Source organism: Mobula birostris, chromosome 13 (genome assembly GCF_030028105.1).
Source record: "Mobula birostris isolate sMobBir1 chromosome 13, sMobBir1.hap1, whole genome shotgun sequence".
NCBI lineage: Eukaryota > Metazoa > Chordata > Chondrichthyes > Myliobatiformes > Myliobatidae > Mobula > Mobula birostris.
This window is the reverse complement of record NC_092382.1, coordinates 80,415,047-80,440,682: the sequence shown is the minus strand read 5'-3', so window position 1 is coordinate 80,440,682 and position 25,636 is coordinate 80,415,047. Positions and strand designations below refer to the sequence as shown.

The following is a 25,636-nucleotide window of genomic DNA, read 5'->3' as shown; positions in this document are numbered from 1 at the left end:
AGGAGTTGATGAGTTGATATTGTACCGCTGGAAGATGATGCTGCTGAGTCAGTAATAGTTAAGAAATAGCGGCTGAGTGTAATAAGTATTTTGTGTCAATTTTCACTGTGTAAGACACTAGCATTATAAGACTATAAGACATAGGAGCAGAATTAGGCCATTCAGCCCCATCGAGTCTGCTCTGCCATTCTGTCAAGGCTGATCCTGGTTCTCACTCAACCCCATGCACCTGTCTCCTCGGCATCTCCTGTAATGCCCTGACTGATCAGCAAACTATTAGCTTCTGCCTTAAATGTACCCACAGACTTGGCCCCCACCGCCGTCTGTGTCAGAGAATTCCTGGTTCCTGGTTCTTGATCCTTCGAAGTATTCCGCATGAATTTAAACTGGAGATGGTGGTGGGGGGGGGGACGGTTGGTGGGCTTAAGGAGATTTTTCAAGAGGTCCACAGATTCACTGCTCTCTGACTGAGTAAAATCCTCCCTAACTACTCTAAAAGGTCTCTCCGCAGTTTTGAGTCTGTGCCCTCTGTTATGGCTACAAACACCATACGAAATATCCTCTCCTCACCCACCCAACACGCTCCCATCCCCACTTTGCCCGGACCACTGGCCCCGCTTGCAGGGCAACAGTCTGCCGGTGTTTGCCCCCCAATGTGGTGAATCGCCACCACCGTGGGCTCAGACATTTCCACAGATGAGCCCCTCCTGTCCCCACCGGGACAAACATCCTGTCCGCCCCCTCTCTCACCGTCTTCATCCTCTCCCTCCCCGGGGAACCGGCATCAAACCGACGGGCCGAGCGGTCTCCTCCTACCTCTCAGCGATACATCAGACTCCGGCCGCAGGAGACGCTTCACAAACGCCCCAACTTCCCTCGGAGGGAAATGGAAATAAATCAGAAAGCGGACATTTACTTTGGGATTTGCTCCGCTTTGAAGGTGATTTCGAGCTTGTGCGGCAGACGGGTCAGCGAGGGTAACGCCCTCTCGGCTGGTTCGCCTCCGCTATTGGTTATAACCCGTCATTGACATCGCTGTGCACCAGTGGGATTTAGGCAGCTTCTGAATCCTCTGTTGACAGCGGTGGAAGGGCGGGGGGGGGGGGGAGGAAGAGGCTGGTCACGTGATTAGCAGACTAGTCGTTAAACCGATAAAGCTCGAGCTTGCCAGTGCGTGGGTGACATAAGACACCGCGCATGTGAGGGCAGATCCTGGTGTGTGACGTTAGGCGCGTGGCTGCGCCTGTGTGACGTCACCTGTAGGGCAGCGCTCGTATTTAAAAACACCTGAATGGACGTTTCTTATGATTTCGGTGGGACAACAACATTAATCACGGGTTTCATCACTGAATCCCGTGTTGTGAGATGTAAAGTCCCCCGTTATGTGTCCGGCTGTGCCGTGTTGTTGGTGGAGTGGGCAGCGTGGTGTTTGTCTCGATTCGGGTCACAACACCAGAATTGCCAGCGGGGTCCACACACAGTGTATTAGTGACCAGAAAACCTCCCGTCCCTGCAGTCTCTGTCTCCTGGTAAACTCAACACCCTGACAATGTGGACCATAGACACCCCTTCCTCTCAGAGTCAGGGAATCATTCAGACAGCTGATCAAAGAGAGGAATTATATTTATTGGTCATTAAAGTTCACCCAGATTCGTTTGGACGGATTTGATGTGGAGTTCGGGGGTCACAGTGAAAGGGCGGCAAGGCTGAACTCTCTCTCTTGACCAAACAGTCTTTCCAGCTGAGGCAGCAATTCACAATTTACTTCCTCTGACCTTTCATACCTCTGACCTACTTTTCACTTCTCCCTGGGTCTTCTCCTCCATCCCTTTCTCCTATTCTCTAATCTCCTCTGCTACAAGATTTCTTTTCCCTCCTGCTCTTGAGGTTTCCCACCGACCTGGCTTCAACTATCATCTTCGAGCGAGCCTTTTCCTCAGCCGCCCTGTTTTTATTCAGATATTTCCCCTCTTCTTTCTCAGTCCTGAAGAAGGATCTCAACCAGAAACGTTGACTCCTTTTGATAGATGCTACCTGACCTGCTGGGTACCTTCAGCATTTTGAGAATTGTTTTGGATTTCCAGCATCTGCAGACTTCCTCGGGTTTGTGATTTACTTCTTAGTCGTCACTTCGGCCACCGCAGACTCTGCGGAGACCTCTGACAACCGGCGGCGATGTGCAGACCTCCAGCTACCAGTGGTGCTGCGGAGACCTCCGAGCTTCCTGCTGGATGCAGGCGCAGTGCCGACCCCAGGTGTCGCCGTGGTTCTCCGGCGAGAAAGGGGCTGATGTCGGGTTCGTGTAAATCGGGGGCCGGTTGCAGTGGAAAATCGTCAGTACCGAGCTCTGTCGAACGACTGGAGGCTTCGCCCTCTCCGGTATCGTAGAACCATAGAACATTACAACACAGAAACAAGCCATTTGGCCCTTCTTGGCTGTGCCAAAACATTTTTCTGCCTAATCCCATTAACCCGCACCTGGACCACCTCTCACCCATGTACCTGTCCAAGTTTTTCTTAAATGTTAAAAGTGAGCCCGCATTTATCACTTCATCCGGCAGCTCATTCCAAACTCCCATCACTCTCTGTGTGAAGAACTTCCCCCTCCCGTATTCCCTTTAAACTTTTCCCCCTTCATCCTTAACCCACGTCCTCTGTTTTTTTTTTCTCCCCTAGCCTCAGTGGAAAAAGCCTGCTTGTATTCACTCTATCTATACCCATCATAATTTTATATACCTCTATTAAATCTCCACTCTTTCTTCTACGCTCCAGGGAATAATGTCCTAACCTATTCAACCTTTCTCTGTAACTAAGTTTCTCAAGTCCTGGCAACATCCTTGTAACCCTTCTCTGCACTCTTTCAACCTTATTAATAGCCTTGATATTAATAATTTGGTGACCAAAACTGAACACAATACTCCAGATTCGGCCTCACCAATGCGTTATGCAACCCCACCATAACATTCCAACTCTTATACTCAATACTTTGATTTATAAAGGCCGATGTACCAAAAGCTGCTTTATGACCCTATCTACCTGTGACGTCAGTTTTAGGGAATTTTGTATCTGTATTCCCAGATCCCTCTGTTCTACTGCACTCCTTAGTACCCTACCATTTACCTTGTATGTTCTACCTTGGTTTGTCCTTCCAACGTGCAATACCTCACACTGGTCTGTATTAAACTCCATCTGCCATTTTTCAGCCCATTTTCCCAGCTGGTCCAAATCCCTCTGAAAGCTTTGAAAACCTTCCTCACTGTCCACTACACCTCCAATCTTTGTATCATCAGCAAATTTGATCCAATTTCCTTTTACCACATTTTCATCCAGATCATTGATATAGATGACAAATAACAATGGACCCAGCACTGATCCCTGTGGCACACCACTCGTCACAAGCCTCCACTCGGAGAGGCAATTCTCTACTACCACTCTCTGGCTTCTTCCATTGACCCAATGTCTAATCCAATTTACTACCTCTCCATGTATAGCTAGGAACTGGATCTTCCTAACTAACCTCCCATGCGGGACCTCGTCAAAGGCCTTACTGAAGTCCATGCAGACAACATCCACTGCCTTCCCTCCATCCACTTTCCTGGTAACCTCCTCAAAAAACTCTAATAGATTGGTCAAACATGACCTACCATGCACAAAGCCATGTTGACTCTCCCTAATAAGTCCCTAACTATCCAAATACTTGTAGATCCAGTCTCTTAGTACTACTTCAAATAATTTACCTACTACCGACATCAAACTTACCAGCCAATAATTTCCCAGATTACTTTTAGATCCTTTTTAAACAACAGAACAACGTGAGCTATCCTCCAATCCTCTGGCACCTCACCCATAGATATCGAAATTTTAAATATATCTGCCAGATCCCCTGTAATTTCAACACTAGTCTCCTTCAAGTTCCGAGGGAATACCCTGCCAGGTCCTGGGGATTTATTGACTCCAATTTGCCTCAAGATAGCAAGCAGCTCCACCTCTTCAATCTGTATAGTTTCCATGACCTCATTACTTGTTTGCCTTATTTCCATAGACTCCATGCCAGTTTCCTTCTTAAATACAGACACAAAAAAACCATTTAAGATCTCCCCCATTTTTTTTGGTTCCATACATAGCCAACCACTCTGATCTTCAAGAGGACCAATTTTATCCCTTAAAATCCTTTTGCTCTTAATATACCTGTAAAAGCTCTTTGGATTATCCTTCACCTTGACTGCCAAAGCAACCTCATGTCTTCTTTTAGCCCTCCTGATTTCTTTCTTAAGTATTTTTTTTGCACTTTTAATACTTCTCAAGCATCTTATTCGCTCCCTGTTTCCTATACATGTCATACATCTCCATCTTCATCTTTATCAGAGTTCCAATATCCCTTGAGAACCAAGGTTCCTTATTCTTATGCACTTTACCTTTAATCTTGACAGGAACATACAAACTCTGCACTCTCAAAATTTCACCTTTGAAGGCCTCCCACTTACCAATACAGGAACAACCTGTCCCAATCCACACTTTTTAGATCCTTTCTCATTTCTTCAAATTTGGCCTTATTCCAGTTTAGAACCTCAACCCGAGGACCAGATCTATTTTTAATCCATGATCAAGTTGAAACTAATGGTGTTATGATCACTGGAACCAAAGTGTTCCCCTATACACACTTGCGTCACCTGTCCTAACTCGTTTCCTAATAGGAGATCTAATATTGCATCCTCTCTAGTTGGTACCTCTATATATTGATTCAGGAAACTTTCCTGAACACATTTTACAAACTCTAACCATCTAGACCTTAAACAGCATGGGAGACCCAATCAATATGTAGAAAATTAAAATCCCCTACTATCACTACTTTATGTTTCCTGCAGTTGCCTGCTATCTCTCTGCAGATATGCTCCTCTAATTCTCGCTGACTATTGGGTGGTCTATAATATAACCCCATTAATGTGGTCATACCTTTCCTGTTTCTCAGCTCCATGGCCTCGGTAGACAAGCCCCCTAATCTGTTCTGCCTGAGTTCTGCTGTAACATTTTCCCTGACTAGCAATGCCAACCTGCCACCCTTCATTCCTCTGCCTCTATCACGTCTGAAACATTGGAACCCTGGAACATTAAGCTGCCAGTCCTGACCCTCCTGCAGCCAAGTTTCACTAATGGCTATAATGTCGTAATTCCATGCGTCAATCCATGCCCTCAGCTCGTCTGCCTTCCCCACAATACTCCTCGATTGAAATAGACACACCTCAGAAGATTATTACCACCACACACAACTCTTCTATTTGTGACTCTGCATGAACTTTGGTTCCCATTGCCTTACAAATCTAGTTTAAACCCTCCCCAACAGCGCTAAAAACCTCCCCGCAAGGACACCGGTCCCCTTGTAGTTCAGGTGTAACCCGTCTCTCTTGTACAGGTCCCACCTGCCCCAGAAGAGATCCCAATGATCCTGAAATCTGAAACCCTGCCCCCTACACCAGTTCCTCAGCCTCAGTCAAAGTAAGAGTTAAAAATTTCAATCATTTAATCACATATTATGTACCGTTTGTTATTTCGGGGTACTGATTTGTAACAGTGGACACATCATGCAGCATCCACCCAAGCGAAATTTCTTAAGTTTGGCTGTGCTGGGGGGCTATCAGCCCCTATATTAAGCTGCTAGCCAAAGCAAGACTTACATAAGGATAGATGACTGAGTGAATCCCTTCCCACATTCACAGCAGGTGAACATCCTCTCCCCAGTGTGAACTCAGTGATGCACATTTGGTTGATTTGGCTGAGAGAATCTCTTCCCAATGTCTCAGCAGGTGATTGGCCTCTCTCCAGTGTGAACTGACTGGTGTCTCTGTAGTTGAGATGACCAAGTGAATCCCTTCCCACAGACTGAGCAGGTGAACGACCTCTCCCCAGTGTGAATTCGCTGATGTACCTTCAGATTAGATGACACAGTGAATCCCTTCCCACAGTCCAAGCAGGTGAATGGCCGCTCCCTGGTGTGAACTCGCTGGTGTGTCATTAGGGTGGATAGCCAAGTGAACCCCTTCCCACACACTGAGCAGGTGAACGGCCTCTCCCCAGTGTGAACCCGCTGATGTTCCTTCAGTTTAGATGACCGAGTAAATCCCTTCCCACAGTCTGAGCAGGTGAACGGGCTCTCCCCAGTGTGAACTGACTTGTGTACCAGCAGGTCAGATGACCGAGTGAATCCCTTCCCACAGTCTGAGCAGGTGAACGGTCTCTCTCCAGTGTGAACTGACTTGTGTACCAGTAGGTCAGATGACTGAGTGAATCCCTGCCCACAGTCTGAGCAGGTGAACGGCCTCTCACCGGAGTGAACTCGCTGATGTACCTTCAGTTGAGAAGATGAAGTGAATCCCTTCCGACAGACTGAGCAGGTGAATGGCCTCTCCCCAGTGTGAACACGTTGATGTACCTTAAGATCAGATGATGAAGTGAACCCTTTCCCACAGTCTGAGCAGGTGAACGGTCTCTCCCCAGTGTGAACTCTCTGATGTACCTTCAGTTGGGATGAGCAAGTGAACCCCTTCCCACAGACTGAGCAGGTGAATGGCCTCTCTCCAGTGTGAACTCTCTGATGTACCTTCAGTTGAGATGACGCAGTGAATCCCTTCCCACAGTCTGGGCAGGTGAACGGCCGCTCCCCAGTGTGAACTGACTGGTGTCTCAAGAGGTGGGATGACCGAGTGAATCCCTTCTCGCAGTCTGAGCAGGTAAAGGGCCTCTCCCCAGTGTGAACTCGCTGATGTACCTTCAGTTTAGATGACTGAGTGAACCCCCTCCCACACACTGAGCAGGTGAATGGCTTCTCCCCAGTGTGAATTGACTTGTGTACCAGTAGGTGGAATGACTCAATGAATCCCTTCCCACAGTCCGAGCAGGTGAATGGCCTCTCTCCAGTGTGAACTCGGTGATGTACCTTCAGTTGAGATGAACAAGTGAATCCCCTCCCACAGTCCGAGCAGGTGAATGGCCGCTCCAAGGTGTGAACTGACTGGTGTGCCATTAGGGTCGATGACTGAGTGAATCCTGTCCCGCATTCTGAGCAGATGAATGGCCTCTCACCAGTGTGAATTCGCTGATGTACCTTTAGTTTAGATGAGCAAGTGAATCCCTTCCCACAGTCTGAGCAGTTGAATGGCTTCTCCCCAGTGTGAACTGACTTGTGTACCAGTAGTTCGGATGACTGAGTGAATCCCTTCCCACAGTCTGAGCAGGTGAACGGCCGCTCCCCGGTGTGAATTCGCTGGTGAGCCATTAAGTCAGATGATCATGTGAATCCTTTCCCAGAAGTTCAGCTGATGACCAGCCTCTGCCCAGTGTGAACTGACTGGTGTGTCCACAGGTGGGAAAACCAACTGAATCCCTTCTCACCCACAGAACTGGTGAATGGCCTTGCCCAGTGTGAACTTGCTGATGTACCTTCAGTTGAAATGACCGACTGAATCCATTCCCACTGTCTGAGCAGGGGAATGGCCTCTCCCCGTGTAAAATGACGGGCGTGTCAGTCGGTCAGATGATCGAGTGAATCCCTCCCCACAGTCTGAGCAGGAAGGATGTTCGAGTGAATCCCTTGCTCCACTTCTTAATTATTTGGACAGAGACAGCAAAACTGGTGTGTTGTGTTCGAGATTCCCGTAGACAAATTCCTTGTCATTTTTAACCTGTAAAAAGATTTACAAAATCCATCAATGGATGTATGACAACGTTTCAGATGAGATCACTTTAGTTGCCGAGGTGTGATCTGACATCACACTGTTACAGTGAAGTTCAACCCAAGTTGGAGAGAGAAATTATTTTCTAACTGGGCACAGTGCTGGTATCTGGAATGACCATCAAATTCTCTGATGCTCTTCCTGTCTGTATAAGAATGGGGCATTTCTGCCATCTCCAATCTGTGACCTGGCTCAGTTTGACTCTCTCCATTGGTATTATTCCCTGTTCCCACTGAGCTGCATGGGCTCCTGGCCCCACAGTAACTGAAACACTCTCACACAAATAGCTGGCAGTGCATTCCACACACCCAGCACTCTCTGTGTAAAAAACTTAGCCTGACATCCCCTTGGTATTTATTTCCAGCACCTTAAAACTATGCCCCCTCGTGTTAGCCATTTCAGCCTTTGGAAAAAAAACCTATGGCTGTCCACACGATCAATGCCCCTCATCATCTTGTATACCTGAAAAAGGCTCTAAACATAAACAAGGAAATTATACATCGCTTTGAGGATTTGTTGGAAGTATTCAAGATTATGAGGGTATAGATAGGGTAAATGCAAGCAGCTTTTTCCACCAAAGTTGGGTGGGATGACAACCAGACGTCATGGGTACGTGGGGAAGGTGAAAATTTAATGGGAACATGTGGAAAAGCTCTTTACTGAAATGGTCGTGAGAGTGTGGAATGAGATGCCAACACAAGTGGTGAATATGTGCTCAGTTTCACCATTTAACAGAAGTTCGGATGGGAGCCTGGATGGTAGGGGTATGGAGGGCAATCGTCCTGGTGCAGGTAGTTGCATTAGACAGCTTAAATGTTTTTTCAGCATTGACTAGATAGGCCAAATAGCCTGTTTCTGTACTGAACTACTCCATGTTTCTGTGACAGAGAAGCTGGCCAAACTTGTTTGGAAGGGAAAAGGTAGGAGTGACAATGGAGCAGCAATGGCTGGAGTTTCTGGGAGCAATTCGGGAGCTGAGTGATCGATACATCCCAAAGAAGTGGAAGAATTAGAAAGGCAGGAGGACACAACCATGGCTGAAATGAGAAGCCAAAGCCAACATAAAAAGCCAAAGAGAGGGCAAATAATGAGCAAAAACTATTGAGAAGCTTTTAGAAACCAACAGAAGACGACTAAAAAAAAAAGTCAGATGAGCTCTGGGGTGGAATTATGATATTGGAGTCATTAATGAGTCTTGGTAGCACCCAACAGTGTGAGGCATTTAGAGGAACAAAATATCCAGGGCCTCAATTTCTCTTGAAAACCACAGTTCCCTCGACCAGTTGCCTTTCCACTTTTATTTTGACAGGCACATACAAACTCTACACCCTTGAAACTTCACTTCTGAAGGCCTCCCACTTACCAAGTACTTCTTTGTCAGAAAACGGCCTGTCCCAAACCACACTTGTCAGATCCTTTCTGATACCATCAAAATTGACCTTTCTCATATTTAGAATCTCAACCCATTGTCCAGACCTCTCTTTTCTCATATTTACTTTGAATCTCATGGCATTATGGTCACTAATTCCTGTTTTTACTCCCATATAAATCCTATTTGTGACAGATGTCACTTTGAGGTGGCTTCTTTGACTTATATGTTCTGATCTCGCCCCTCTTGGAAAAATTCTGGAAAGATATTTTTGATATTATTTTAACAGTTTTGCGTTTTGATTTACAACTCCATCCAATTATGGCAAGTTTTGGTTTGCCAATGACGGAACATAGATCTTTATCCTCTTCAGCTTGTCGGATAATCCCACTTGTTACATTAATGGTCAGAAGATCCATTTTATTAAATTGGAAAGAAACCAACCTCCCCCTACTACATTTCAATGGTTTTCCCAAACTATATCATGTTTAAATTTAGAAAAAATCAGAAGTGTCACGATTCGAAGAAGGAGTCTGAGAGTCTGAGTGGGAGTGCCGAGAAAGACATTTTTGAAATTTTCGTTATTTTTTTTTCTCCAACGGCATTCTGAGAGGCGGGACTGCGCAGGCGTGTGACGTCGGGCAGTGCAGCGTGGCAGATTTAAAAGGGCAGACATCCTGCTTCGGGTTTGATTCGAAGAAGGAGTCTGAGAGTCTGAGTGGGAGTGCCGAGAAAGACATTTTTGAAATTTTCGTTATTTTTTTTTCTCCAACAGCATTCTGAGAGGCAGGACTGCGCAGGCGTGTGACGTCGGGCTGTGCAGCGCGGCAGATTTAAAAGGAACAGAGCCTCATAGAGCGGGCAGCGGAGTTTGCGGGCGGCGGAGTGAGCCAGGAGCAGAGTGAAGACTTAAGGGCTTCGGCTCAACGGGCTTAGGCGGAAACAGGCGAGGCGAGGGAGGTTTGGCATTCATTTTCTGTTGTTATTTGAGGAGAGGGGCAGTATGAGTGTGAGGGCAGTTTGCTGTTCTCGGTGTCGGATGTGGGAGGCCCTGGAGTCTACAAGCCTCCCGGACGTCTACATCTGCGCCAAGTGTATCGAGATGCAGCTCCTAAGAGACCGCGTTACGGAACTGGAGCTGCAGCTCGATGACCTTCGTCTGGTCAGGGAGAGTGAGGAGGTGATAGAGAGGAGTTGCAGGCAGGTGGTCACGCCAGGGCCACGGGAGGCAGACAAGTGGGTCACGGTTAGGAGGGGGAAGGGGAAAGGTCAGGTAATACGGAGTACCCCGGTGGCTGTGCCCCTTAACAACAGGTACTCCTGTTTGAGAACTGTTGGGGGGGGACAGCTTACCCGGGAGCAGTGACAGTGGCCTTGCCTCCGGCACAGAGTCCGGCCCTGTAGCTCAGAAGGGTAGGGCAAGGAAGAGGAGGGCAGTTGTGATAGGGGACTCGATAGTAAGGGGGTCAGATAGGCGATTCTGTGGACGCAGTCCAGAGACCCGGATGGTAGTTTGCCTCCCTGGTGCCAGGGTCTGGGATATTTCTGATCGTGTCCAAGATATCCTGAAGTGGGAGGGTGAGGAGCCAGAGGTCGTGGTACATATAGGTACCAATGACATAGGTAGGAAAAGGGATGAGGTCCTGAAAGGAGAATATAGGGAGCTAGGAAGGGAGTTGAGAAAAAGGACCGCAAAGGTAGTAATCTCGGGATTACTGCCTGTGCCACGCGACAGTGAGAGTAGGAATGCGATGAGGTGGAGGATAAATGCGTGGCTGAGGGATTGGAGCAGGGGGCAGGGATTCAAGTTTTTGGATCATTGGGACCTCTTTTGGCGCAGGCGTGACCTGTACAAAAAGGATGGGTTGCACTTGAATCCTAGGGGGACCAATATCCTGGCAGGGAGATTAGCTACTGAGATGACTTTAAACTAGAATGGTTGGGGGGTGGGAATCAAATTAAAGAGGCTAGGCGTGAGGAGGTTAGTTCACTACAGGGGGATGGGAACCAGTGCAGAGAGGCAGAGGGGTGTAAAGTGAGGGTAGAAACAAAAAGTACTATGGAGAATGGTAAGAGTGGCAGGCCGACAAATCCAGGGCAAGCATTAAAAAGGGCCACTTTTCAGCATAATTGTATAAGGGCTAAGGGAGTTGTAAAAGAGCGCCTGAAGGCTTTGTGTGTCAATGCAAGGAGCATTCGTAATAAGGTGGATGAATTGAAAGTGCAGATTGTTATTAATGATTGTGATATAGTTGGGATCACAGAGACATGGCTCCAGGGTGACCAGGGATGGGAGCTCAACGTTCAGGGATATTTGATATTCAGGAGGGATAGACATGAAGGAAGGGGAGGTGGGGTGGCGTTGCTGGTTCAAGAAGAGATTAACACAATAGAAAGGAAGGACGTAAGCCGGAAAGATGTGGAATCGATATGGGTAGAGCTGCGTAACACTAAGGAGCAGAAGACGCTGGTGGGAGTTGTGTACAGGCCACCTAACAGTAGTAGTGAGGTCGGAGATGGTATTCAACAGGAAATTAGAAATGTGTGCAATAAAGGAACAGCAGTTATAATGGGTGACTTCAATCTACATGTAGATTCGGTGAACCAAATTGGTAAAGGTGCTGAGGAAGAGGATTTCTTGGAATGCATGCGGGATGGTTTTTTGAAACAACATGTCGAGGAACCGACTAGAGAGCAGACTATTCTGGACTGGGTTTTGAGCAATGAGGAAGGGTTAATTAGCAATCTTGTCGTGAGAGGCCCCTTGGGTAAGAGTGACCATAATATGGTGGAATTCTTCATTAAGATGGAGAGTGACATAGTTAATTCAGAAACAAAGGTTCTGAACTTAAAGAGGGGTAACTTTGAAGGTATGAGACGTGAATTAGCTAAGATAGACTGGCAAATGACACTTAAAGGATTGACGGTGGATATGCAATGGCAAGCATTTAAAGGTTGCATGGAGGACTGGGAGAAATTCAGAGTTCAGCAGAGGAGGACAAAGGGCTTAATTAGGAAGGGGAAAAAAGATTATGAGAGAAAACTGGCAGGGAACATAAAAACGGACTGTAAAAGCTTTTATAGATATGTAAAAAGGAAAAGACTGGTAAAGACAAATGTAGGTCCCCTGCAGACAGAAACAGGTGAATTGATTATGGGGAGCAAGGACATGGCAGACCAATTGAATAATTACTTTGGTTCTGTCTTCACTAAGGAGGACATAAATAATCTTCCAGAAATAGTAGGGGACAGAGGGTCCAGTGAGATGGAGGAACTGAGCGAAATACATGTTAGTCGGGAAGTGGTGTTAGGTAAATTGAAGGGATTGAAGGCAGATAAATCCCCAGGGCCAGATGGTCTGCATCCCAGGGTGCTTAAGGAAGTAGCCCAAGAAATAGTGGATGCATTAGTGATAATTTTTCAAAACTCGTTAGATTCTGGACTAGTTCCTGAGGATTGGAGGGTGGCTAATGTAACTCCACTTTTTAAAAAAGGAGGGAGAGGGAAACCGGGGAATTATAGACCGGTTAGCCTAACGTCGGTGGTGGAAAAATTGCTGGAGTCAGTTATCAAGGATGTGATAACAGCACATTTGGAAAGCGGTGAAATGATCGGACAAAGTCAGCATGGATTTGTGAAAGGAAAATCATGTCTGACGAATCTCATAGAATTTTTTGAGGATGTAACTAGTAGAGTGGATAGGGGAGAACCAGTGGATGTGGTATATTTGGATTTTCAGAAGGCTTTTGACAAGGTCCCACACAGGAGATTAGTGTGCAAACTTATAGCACACGGTATTGGGGGTAAGGTATTGGTGTGGGTGGAGAGTTGGTTAGCAGACAGGAAGCAAAGAGTGGGACTAAACGGGACCTTTTCAGAATGGCAGGCGGTGACTAGTGGGGTACCGCAAGGCTCAGTGCTGGGACCCCAGTTGTTTACAATATATATTAATGACTTGGATGAGGGAATTAAATGCAGCATCTCCAAGTTTGCGGATGACACGAAGCTGGGTGGCAGTGTTAGCTGTGAGGAGGATGCTAAGAGGATGCAGGGTGACTTGGATAGGTTGGGTGAGTGGGCAAATTCATGGCAGATGCAATTTAATGTGGATAAATGTGAAGTTATCCACTTTGGTGGCAAAAATAGGAAAACAGATTATTATCTGAATGGTGGCCGATTAGGAAAAGGGGAGGTGCAACGAGACCTGGGTGTCATTATACACCAGTCATTGAAAGTGGGCATGCAGGTACAGCAGGCGGTGAAAAAGGCGAATGGTATGCTGGCATTTATAGCGAGAGGATTTGAGTACAGGAGCAGGGAGGTACTACTGCAGTTGTACAAGGCCTTGGTGAGACCACACCTGGAGTATTGTGTGCAGTTTTGGTCCCCTAATCTGAGGAAAGACATTCTTGCCATAGAGGGAGTACAGAGAAGGTTCACCAGATTGATTCCTGAGATGGCAGGACTTTCATATGAAGAAAGAATGGATGAACTGGGCTTGTACTCGTTGGAATTTAGAAGATTGAGTGGGGATCTGATTGAAACGTATAAGATCCTAAAGGGATTGGACAGGCTAGATGCAGGAAGATTGTTCCCGATGTTGGGGAAGTCCAGAACGAGGGGTCACAGTTTGAGGATAGAGGGGAAGCCTTTTAGGACCGAGATTAGGAAAAACTTCTTCACACAGAGAGTGGTGAATCTGTGGAATTCTCTGCCACAGGAAACAGTTGAGGCCAGTTCATTGGCTATATTTAAGAGGGAGTTAGATATGGCCCTTGTGGCTACGGGGGTCAGGGGGTATGGAGGGAAGGCTGGGGCGGTGTTCTGAGTTGGATGATCAGCCATGATCATAATAAATGGCGGTGCAGGCTCGAAGGGCCGAATGGCCTACTCATGCACCTATTTTCTATGTTTCTATGTTTGATCCTTCGGTTAAATTTGAAGAGACTTGGAAGCCATTTATTCAACATTTTCATATGATGTAGTTTGACCTTTTCTGAATCCTTTTTATTAACTTAGAATATGTGAATAGAGGAGCGTAGTTGACGACATTAATGAATGTATTCGATCTAATATATTGGTTCAACCTTGTTTTGTTCTGTTTGCTTTTTTTAGGGTTTAGCAATTAGTTCTATTTCTTTTTTTTTTGTTTTTTGGGTTTTTTTGCAATATCATTTTCTTCTCATTTCTTTTTTCTTCATGATTAACTATATCGAGAGTTTGGAAGTCTATTACACTTGGACTATTTGTAGTATTTTTTGTATATGTTTAATAACAATAAGGTAATTCCAATCTTTGTATCACTATTGTTATTATGTTTATGAACTTGAAAATTAATAAAAAGATTAAAAAAGAAAAAAGATCACTAATTTCTGTCACCAGTCCTGGATCATTTCCTAACAGCTTATTGCACACTTCAATGTCAGGAATTCTACGTACTGATCCAGAGCACATTTGACAAACTCTTCCCCCTTTTACAGTGTGGGAGTCCCAGTCAATATATGGAAAGTTAAAATCACTTACTGAATCAACTTTTGTTTCTTGGCATGGTCTGCGATCTCTCTACAACTTTGTTCCTCTAAATCCCTCAGACTGTTGAGTGCAACCAAGTCCCAGTAATGGCTACAACATCATAATTCCCTGCCTGAGCTCATCTGGCTTTCCTACGATGCTTCCTGCATTGTGATATACACAGCTCAGCACATTCATCGCACCACACTCAATCATTTGATTGCTGACTCTGTGTGAGGTCTGAACAACATCTGACTGGTGTCAAGAAAACAAACTCTCTCTCATTGTCACAAAAACAAAGGAGCTGATTGTGGATGACAGGAGGAATGGAGACAGGCTAACCCCTATTGACATCAATCGATCTGGGGTTGAGAGGGTGAACAGCTTTAAGTTCCTCGGCATAAATATCACCAAGGATCTCACATGGTCTGTACATACCGGCTGTGTTGTGAAAAGAGCACAACAGCGCCACTTTCACATCAGATGGTTGAAGAAGTTTGGGATGGGACCCCAAATCCTAAGAGCTTTCTACAGGGACACAATTGAGAGCATCCTGACCGGCTGCATCACTGCCTGGTATGGGAACTGTACTTCCCTGAATCGCCGGAACCTGCAGAGAGTGGTGCAGACATCCCAGCACATTTGTAGATGTGAACTTCCCACTATTCAGGACATTTACAGAAATAGGTGTGTAAAAAGGGCCGAAAGGATATTGAGAGACCCAATTCACCACAACCAAAAACTGTTCCTGCTGCTATCATCCAGGAAACGGTACCACAGCAAAGGACAAACAGGATCCAGGATATCATCTTCCACCCGGCCATCAGACTGATTAAGTCATGCTGATACAATTGCATTTTTATGTTACATGGACTGTCCTATGTACAAACTATTTATTATAAATTACTATATTTAGACGGAGACGTAACATAAAGATTTCTACTCCTCATGTATATGAAGGATGTATGTGATAAAGTCAATTCAATTCACCCTACTATCTGTTCTCTCATTCTGGCTCCCATTCTTCCTACAACTTACTTTAACCACATCACCCCCTCCCCCCACACGAGCACAAGCAAGCCTTACCACTGGGATATTAGTCCCCTCTTGTTCTGTTCCCCTAACTAACGAATCCCCTATCACCGCCTTGACTTTCCTCTGGCAGGTAATCCCCCCCAACAGCTTCTAAAGTGGTCCAACTGTTGTTGTGCAGGTTAGCAACAAGAGTACTCTGCAATGGCTATTTAAACTCATTCTCCTTCCTGACTCTCACCCAGTATCATGTGTCCTGCACCTTGGGTGTAACTCACCTCTCTTCATGTCATATTTATCAACCCCTCCAACTCCTGGATGATCAGGAATTCATCCATTTCAAGTTCCAACTCCTTAACGTGCAGGGTTACAAGCTGCAGCTGGATGCATATCTTGTAGGTGAGGGCATCAGGGATACTGGAGGTCTCCCCACCGTCCCACCAATGTCCTCTCTAATTTGTAATGACCAGTGTGCACATAAATCTTGTACTGTGCATTTTTATACCCAGTGACAACATGTGTACAGTGAATTTTATATAGAGACCCTGACGAAGGGTCTCGGCCCGAAACGTCGACTGTACCTCTTCCTAGAGATGCTGCCTGGCCTGCTGTGTTCACCAGCAACTTTGATGTGTGTTGGGTAAATTTATCTGATTGTTAATTGAGCAGGAGGCTTTGTGCTGGGTAAATTACTAAGAGAACATGGATCCACTGCAGTCGATTGACACGAGTGGGCCAGGAGCAGCCCTACACAGTATGTGTGAGAGTTTTCCAGACAAGGAAAAGGATTTGCGAATGTTGAGTGCAGTGGTGAATAAGAAATTGGGGACAAAATGTGGCCACTGGGGGGGAGGGGGGAACCTGGGATACTACCTCATGAGAACAAGCAGTAAATTCGATATGGAAAAAGAACGGTGGAAAGAAGTGGAAATTGTTAAAAAGGGAATGGAAAGAAAAGGCAGATGTAAAGTGGAGCAGTATATTATTAGCATGTTGGGGGAATGATGCATGTGACAAAGGGATAGAGGTATGTACTGGAGTAGGAACGCCAGAGGTTGGAGGACGCTAAAAGCAGAGCGTGAATAGGTGAACGGGGCCGAAAATGAGAGCAGGAAAAACAATGTAAGCAAACCAATGCCGCACTAGGTAGGAGAGAAGGGTAGAAACATCAGTCTAAAGTTCGAACTGATAGGGAAACAAGGGATCCTGAAACCGTGTCTGGCATACCGACCCTATTTGAGGACAGTGACTGTGATGAACTGCCCACCTGAATGCTGCCCAAACCACGAGCAGGAGGGGGGAGAGCCCTCAGTGATTCCTCTGTCTGCACCCTGGAAGCCTCAAGAAATGATAATGATCATGAATCAGGCCCCAGATAGAAAAGAAAATCCAGCACAGTTTGTTCAGTATGTCCGCAGTACTACAGAAATGTACAATGCGACCCCACAAGATTTATTCTGTCTCTGCTGCATGATTCTCTCAGCTGACGAGGGGTGGAAATGGAAGGCAGAATTGAGATACCAAACCTATCAGGATTTACAGGCGGGAAACCCTAATGAGAATGAGCAGACAGAATGGATCATTCAAGCCTTGGAGAGGGCTCTCCAACAACCTTCAAACATCACTAAAATACTTTAATGCAAACCTAAGCCTGGGGAATCGGGACAAGACTATTGAGCGCGATTTGTGGCCTGCTACGGCACTTTCACAGGAGACCAAGCCTTTAATGATGGGAATCCGTTCCCCCAGTTTAATGCCTTACTGCTCCAATGCTTACCAACTAAGTTAGCCAACACGATTAAAACAAATAACATGGATTAGACTGATAATGACCGAAATCGAATGCGACGAGCTTTGACATATTATTGGGACCCGGCTTTCAAATCCTGATCAACCCCGAAGGGAACTAATATTAAAAGTGAATATGTTAGCGGAAGAAGGACGCGAGCAAGCTATATCTGGGGATCAGAAATGGGAACAAAAACCTACCAAGGGACAGGTGGGGACAACAACGTGTTCAGAAATTGACAAGCAAGGAAGCTTCCTAACATGAGTACCACCCCTCGGGAAGAGCCCAATGTAATATTGCAAGTTGCTGGAATTCCAATTCCGTTTATGATTGATATGGGGGCAACCATAACCACTCTCAATCAGGAAGTAGTATCAGAAAAGAGATTCCAGCTATCAGATTCTACAATCACTCTGTCTGGGTCTGAAGGCACGGAACGTACGTATTCACATACTCAGCCACTGAAGGTGGAATTCCAGGGAGACCCAGTGTGTGGTTTCATTTACAGTCACCACCAGTCAGGGGTGTAATCTAGCAGGGAGAGACTTGCTCTGTCCGTTGGAAGTTGAGATTCTATGCATGGACAAGGGTATCACCCTGGTACTAGCGAACAATCGACTGCTTCCCCAGTTTCCGCCCCCCCAGTGGTGGGAACTTAATCTGAACTCCACTGCGTTTGAACCCCTTCTGCCAGCGGCCAACTCTCATGTGACTCTGTGCTATGACCCTACAGGGTGCTCAACTGAGGAAAGCCAATATTATGCACCCCTCGAGGGACAGACGTTTCCAGTCACGGTGATTGGAGAGGTTAAAGGAAGGGAGGGCAGTGCATTACTTGCCGAAGTTCCGGATTTCCTTTTGGCCACAGACAGGTCTGGTGGTTCCCCATACCACCATTAGGGTTTGCCCTGGGTTCAAGCCAAAGAACTTAGGGTTCCTTGCCAACACCTTGACGAAACAAGCCTCCAGCACCGAGCGAGACTGGCAAGACTTGGCCACGGGCCAACTCCGATACTGGAAGGAGTCGGAGGTGAAGATGGGACATCTGAAGACACTCTTTTAATATTGACTGAACTCAAGACTCATCTCTGGGCAATTTCAGGCCATTAAGTTGACAGCACCAACTGCTCCCCTGTTCGGATCACCGTGAAGGAAGGACAGACTTTCCCATCCATTCCGCAATACCCCCTCAAGCCCGAGGCAACGTTTTATGAGGATGGAAGTTGTTTTGTGGATCCAACAGGAAAATGATACTCTGGCTATGCGATAGTGACAGACAGTGAAATAGTTGAGCAGGCCTCTTTTGAAGCAGCTGTCTCCGCCCAGAAGGCTCAGTTGTTTGCTCGGACTCGTGCCTGTATCCTAGCAACAGACTAAAGTGTGAACGTTAACACAGACTCCCGTTATGCATTTGAAGTTGCACATGACTACAGGGCTCTCTGGAAAAATGGGAATTCCTGACTTCCTCTGGCCACTCCATTAGTAATGCCGCTCTACAGCTACCTCAAGTTTTGGCTATTATTAAATGTGCGGCCTACACCCGCATGTCCGACCTGGTCACTAAAGGCAATGCTTTAGCAGATAAGACAGCAAAAATTGCAGCAGAATCCTCGGTAGTTGTAGTTTCCTTGGATTCCCGTCAAGCAACCCTCCGTGACTTAAGCAGAATGGGTTTGCCAGACATGCGGGAGGTATGTACTTTTCACGGGGACGCCTCTGAGGAGGAGCGCAAACTGTGGTCCCAGGTGGGGTGCCAGAAAGATCCCGATCTAGGTTTTTGGATCAACCCAGTGGGACAGGTTTGTGTTCCTGCACAGTTTTTACCAATATCGGTCGATTATATACATAATTGAACACACCTAGAAAAGGAGGGAATGGTTGGTAACCTGTACCCTGCACACCGGGTATGACTCCCTTGACAGGTGGACCTATTTTATGTCTACAAGTTGATTATATTGAATTGCCTAGAGTACATTGCTATCGATACTGCTTAGTTATTATAGATGTGTTTAGTAGATGGATTGAAGCTATTCCAACTACTAATAATACTGTTATGACTGTTGTGAAGATATTATTACAGGAAATATCTCCCAGGTACGGCCTGCCAGAGATGCTGAGCTCTGACAATGGCCTACACTTTGTGGCAAAAGTAAACAAAGGAGTATGTAACGAACTAGCTAACAAGCAACAATTCTACTGTGTACAACACCCACGGGCCGCTGGCATAGTGGAAACTGCCAATGGCACTCTGAAGAGTAAATTGGCCAAACTAACAGCAGAGACTGGACTCACTTGGTGAAGGTCCTACCGTTAGTCTTATTGCACATGAGGGTTACCCCACAGGGGGGAACAGGGTTGTCACCAGCTGAAATCATTTATGGACAGCCCATGAGGACACCCTGGGGACCAAGACCTTGTGTACCATTGCTCCCAGAAAGTCTACCAGCAAAATTGGATACGCATACCCTCGGGGAAAAGATGGGGAATTATATATGCCAACTAACCAAAATTTTCTAAGCATTACATTCACAGGTACGACAGGCTTACAAGGAAGAGAACTACCCCGCAGAGAGGAGTGACTATCCCACCATAGAACCTGGGAATTTTGTTCTGATTAAGAACTGGGATTGAGGGAAACTCTGACCTCGGTGGAGAGGACCATATCAGGTGTTACTGACCACTACCACGGCTCTGAAACTGAAGGCGCAATCTCGGTGGATACATCGAACAGACTACAAACGTGTTACTGCAGGAACTGAGTAGTAGGACTCTCTCAGACTAAAGGAAAATGCGTTGGTTGATAGTGGTGTGATTAACCTCTCGGTTTCTTGCCATGGACTGTCATTTTAGGAGAGAGTGCCTGAGTGATGTCAGCCGTCGGCTTTCTCGGCTCCTGTTTGAGAGAGAGAGAGCAAACTATTTGACTATACAGCGTGTTTACATTGCATATGTGGATTTTGTTGGAGCATCCTGTGGCTACCACTTTTGTTAACCCTTAGCTGGTTTCGGGTGTGTTATGTGGGAACCACTTGTGAGAAGGGATATTCTGTGGAAATCACTGTCGGTAATACCTTGTGTTTTGGATCTGGATTAGGAAAACCTTGTCACAAGACAAGATCACAAAACAAAGGAGCAGAAGTAGGCCATTCAGCCCATCGAGTCTGCTCCGCCATGTGGTATCCACCCGTGTGTTCACCCTTGCCTGGTTGGTAGTTCCCTTTGAAGATGGTACCCCTGTGATAAGCTACGTTTGGTGATAATTCAAATGTGGATTTGGAACGACAATGGATAAGATCTACGGCAACTGTTAGCCTGTTTTACCACCGTGGAATTCGACGTAATTGCCTTCTCTTGACATTCACCTTGGATTACAAATATCTCTCATCATTTATTCTGTGGATGAACTGAACTTTCATACTTTACCATCTAAAAGCTTTAAGCTTGGTATTCCCTGAGCTCAATGGTTTGGGAGTTACATTTACACATATCTATACTCATAACACTGTTAACTTTAGATTATCTTGCTTAAGTTGTTATATTATAAGTAGATACTAATCAAGATAGTGGTTTGAACATCAAAACCAGACTCCAGATGTCATTTATTGCTGCTGCTTCATTTGAACCGTTACGGGTATGTAACAGTGGTGTTCGTGTTTATGACTTTGAGAGGGCTCACCCCAGCATCCGGGGGCACCCATGTTAACACCTTTCTGTCACACCTATGCCAAACAGCTAGAACTAGGGGCCTGCTGGGTTTGTGCCAAAATTCCCCAGCATGGTAAAACTATGATTCCAATGTCAGTAATCCTGCTCAACCAGAGTGAGGAACTCTCAGTGGTCCAGTCAGAGATGACTGTGGCTGTCAGTGTTTTGAGGGATGGTATCTCAGGCCCCCACCAAACAGAACTTCCTATGCTGGGAAACATGCATCCTGGCCATACTTGCAGGTGCCCAGCAGCGGAGAAGCTGAGACTGAGCGATTTTGGATGATCACTTTTCTCTCCTATGGAGTAGCCAGGAATTCACGAGAGGTAATCAATATGGCTACAGCACTTGAGGAGCTGGCCACAATACTGCAGGGGCCCTGACAGAAACACAGGCCCAAGTAACAGAAATATCCACTGAAATGTTTGCAATCTGGCAAACAGTCCTACAGAATCGTATGGCTTCAGATTTTATCCTAGCTGAGAAAGGGGGAACCTGTGCTATTATTTACACAGAATGCTGCACCTATATCCCTGATGACTCTACTAACATTACATCCCTCTCCGAGCACACTGCCAAGGAGATTGACAGCATCAAGAAAGTAGGGCAGGATTTACACGGGTTCACCAAAGGGTCGAAATTGTGGTCTTCGAAGGCCTGTTCGGTAATATGTGGGGCATGATATTGCATTATGCCCTAATAGTTGTACATATCATTGTAATAATTACTGTTGTAGGCTGTTTTTACCCACTGATATCAATGCTGTACTCTACTAAACAATAGTAGTCTGTTTTTCTGAAAGAAACTGCAGATGATCAACAGATGTGCTAAGCCATGCTGAGCCATATTTCTTCTTGAGGGTAGCTAGCTAGGGTTTCAGGATGCTTATCTCCTTGTGCACTCATGCATAGAGATAGGACAGCTTCAGTCTGTTCTGTGGGTGTAAGCCATTATGACTATTTTGTAATTAGGCGCTGTAATAGTAAATAACTTTGGGCTCCAGCCTGTCTTGTGTGGGGGGTATCTGGATGGACATACCTGTGGTGTAAGGGGAATTGTTAGTCAGCTAGTGGATTGGGCAGGACAGTCATAGACTGTTCCCGTTTGAGTGACTGACTGAGTAAGCTCCGGGTGCTTGGAATAAAGAGTTTGTACTTATACGGTCTTTGAGTGACTTTATCCGGATTCCACTTCCACAGAATGGGAGTGGTTTTAAAGGGCTGGGTTGCTGGAAACACATTACCAGACCTGGAGTGATTACAACTGGGTCTGGCAGAGGCAGACAGTGCTGGTTCTTCTGGGCACATTCAGTCTCACTCCAACTATTTCCTACCTTCCTTTGTACAGGTATGTAATGTCTAAAGGACCAATCTTTGAGTAAATGTAACTCACCAAACTTTCTCCTGACTGAATCACTAGTTTCTCAGAGTCAGAAGGATTCTCTCCAGTTGATGTTCTCAATCCTCAGGCTGGTTCACTTGTTGTTGTTCCCTCGTCTTCAGTTGTGGTTTGATTCCAGTTGTGGGTTTTTCTTCCAATTAATGTCTCACTTTAACATGAAAGATAAAGAAGCACATTAACAATAAAAAGGAGAACCAAACATTTCTGCTTAATGTTACTAAGAACAAAACTCACTGAAATTTAAACATTGAAGGCAAATACAATGATCTCAGTGAACAATCTTTTATTGTCCCTCACACGTCACAAAACGATATGGGATAAGAAGGAGCCATCAGTCAGTCATGGTAAGACAGAAGACACAGGAACAGAATTAGGTGATTCGATCCATCTGGTCTACCCCACCACTCAACCATGGCTGAGTTTTATTCCAACACCATATTCCTGCCTTCCTCCTGTAACCCTGAAGCTACTTAGCAATCATGAACATATTTATCTCTGTCATAAATGTACCCAAATGGCAGCTTCAACCAATCTCTGCGGCAACAAATTCCACAGATCAGGCATATTTTTGCCTTTTTTTTTCTCATCTCAGTTTTTAAAGGAACCATCTTTATTCTGAGACTGTACTGTGAGATTACAGACTCTCTATCTAATGGAAACATCCTCTCCATGTCCAGTGTATCCAGGCTTTTCAGCATTCGGTGGGCTTACTTAACCATACATCCCCCCCCACCACCCCCAATATCCCTCTGAACTCCATTGAGCACAGGTCCAGAACCATCAAATGCTCCTCAGACATAAAGCTGATCATTGCTGAAATGCCATGGGGTGATTGGTAAGTTCGTGGCCTGAGGTGGAAGGAGTCAATTTTAGAAAACCTAGCATTTTTCAATTATCTGAAACAGAAATACCACAAAAGTTATTAACTCCAAACGTTCTGCCTAATCACTCAAAGAGTTGAACTACACGTGCATGTAACGAGAGCTGTATAACTTTAGGCCTTCTAACTTAGGCCACGAACTTATCAATCGCCCCTCGTGCAGCTCCGGCACCGAAAACATTGGCACTGCACCCCTGCTCCGGCCGTCCGGCAGAGCTCGGGCCCGGCCCTTTCCCAACAATACGACGGTGCCCGATTTACAGAACTACGGGAGGGAAATGGAAATAAATCAAAAAGCGGACATTTGCTTGGAAGTTTGTTCCGCGCTGACGGAGAGATCGTGACTGACGGGACACGTATCACCGGGGGTAACGCCCTCTCGGCCGGTCCACCTCGGCAACTGGTTGTAACCAGTGATTGACATCGCTGTGCACCAATGGGAATAGCGCAGCTCCTGAATCCTCTGTTGACGGCGGTGAGGAAGAGGCTGGTCACGTGATTAGTAGCGCAGCCGTTAAACCGATAAAGCTCGAGCTCACCAGCGCGTGGGTGACGTAAGACACCGCGCACGTGAGGGCAGATCCCGGTGTGGGGGGGCCCATGTGTGACGTCAGGCATGTCGTTGAGCCTGTGTGACGTCACCTGTGGGGGGGCGCTCGTATTTAAAAGCACCTGAATGGACATTTCTTATGATTTCAGTGGGACAACAACATTAATCACGGGTTTCATCACTGAATCCAGTGTTGTGAGATGTAAAGTCCCCTGTTATGTGTCCGGCTGTGCCGTGTTGTTGGTGGAGTGGGCAGCGTGGTGTTTGTCTCGATTCGGGTCACAACACCAGAATTGCCAGCGGGGTCCACACACAGTGTATTAGTGACCAGAAAACCTCCCGTCCCTGCAGTCTTTGTCTCCTGGTAAACTCAACACCCTGACAATGTGGATCATAGATACCCCTTCCTCTCAGAGTCAGGGGATCATTCAGACAGCTGATCAAAGAGAGGAATTATATTTATTGGTCATTAAAGTTCACCCAGATTCGTTTGGACGGATTTGATGTGGAGTTCGGGGGTCACAGTGAAAGGGCCGGACGGCCGAACTCTCCCCGTTATCCAAACATCCTTCCAGGTGAGGCGACCCTTCACCTGTGAATCTTCCGGGGTCGCCCGTTGTGTCCGCTGCTCCCGATGCGGCTCCTCTACACCGGTGACACCGGCTCCTCCGCAGTTGTGCGGGGTCGGGTTGTTTTTACTGGGGGGATCGATGTTATTTTTCCCATTTGCGGGAGGAGTGGGGTTTTGGGGGTTGATGATCGGGATGCCGTTCCTTTTTATGCGGGGGTGGGGTGGGAGTTTGATGTTTCTCTCTGAACGACTTTCATGTTCTTTGTTCCGTGGCTCACTGGAGAAGAAAAAAAAACTCAGAGCTGTTTATGGATATCTGCTTTGATAATTAATTAACCTTTGAACTATCTGCTCCGAGCGGGATTTCCCGGTGTATAAACATTTTCATTCCGATTCCCATTCCCGTTGCGACGTGTCAACCCATCGCCTCCTCTTCTGCCAAGATGAGGCCACCCTCAGGGTCCAGGATCAGCACCTTATATTCCGTCTGGTTACCCTCCAACCTGACAGCATGAATATCGATTTCTCCCTCCGCCGAACAAATCTCCCCCTCACCTCTCCCTCCCACTGCCTCTCTTCCTCTCTGACTTTTCACGTCCTCTCACCTGCTGAACACTTCTCTCTGGATCCACTGCTCCATCCCTTTCTCCTATTCTCCACTCTCCTCTCCTATTAGATTCTATTTTCTTCTGCTCTTGAGCTTTCCCACCTACCTGGCTTCACCTATCACCTTCCAGCTCGACATTTCCTCGCCCGCACCGATTTTATTCAGATATGTCCCTCATTCCATCTCAGTCCTCAGTTCAACTGGAAACGTCGACTGTTAACTCTTTTCGATAGTTGCTGCCCGGCCTGCTGAGTTCCGCCAGCATTTTGTTGGTGTTGCTCTGGATTTCCAGCATCTGCAGACTTTGTCGTGTTTGTGATTTACCTCTCCGTTGTCCCTCCCGCCTCCGGCCACTGGAGGCGCTGCACGGACCTCCGGCCACTGGAGGCGCTGCATTGACCTCCGGCCACTGGTGGCGCTGCATGGACCTCCGGCCACCGGTGGCGCTGCATTGACCTCCGACCACCGGGGGCGCTGCATTGACCTCCGTCCAC

At 46.5% G+C, this 25,636-nt stretch overlaps 1 protein-coding gene across 6 annotated transcripts in view; it reads right to left on the bottom strand.

Moving 5' to 3' along the window:
- The window catches only part of LOC140207043 (uncharacterized), a 28,746-nt gene extending 4,774 nt beyond the window's left edge, over positions 1-23,972 (bottom strand). For 2 of the 6 annotated variants that reach the window (XR_011888470.1, XR_011888469.1), the window contains exons 1-2: positions 22,526-22,759; positions 5,673-7,676 (exon numbers count right to left, since the gene is read on the bottom strand). Coding sequence is in view for 1 of the 6 variants with exons in the window: in XM_072275364.1 (XP_072131465.1) it covers positions 5,795-7,270 (1,476 nt within the window). In the remaining 5 variants the exon portion in view is untranslated. The other 4 variants (XR_011888473.1, XR_011888472.1, XR_011888471.1 and 1 more) reach the window with 4 other exon arrangements.
- Between the last annotated feature and the right edge of the window lie 1,664 nt (positions 23,973-25,636).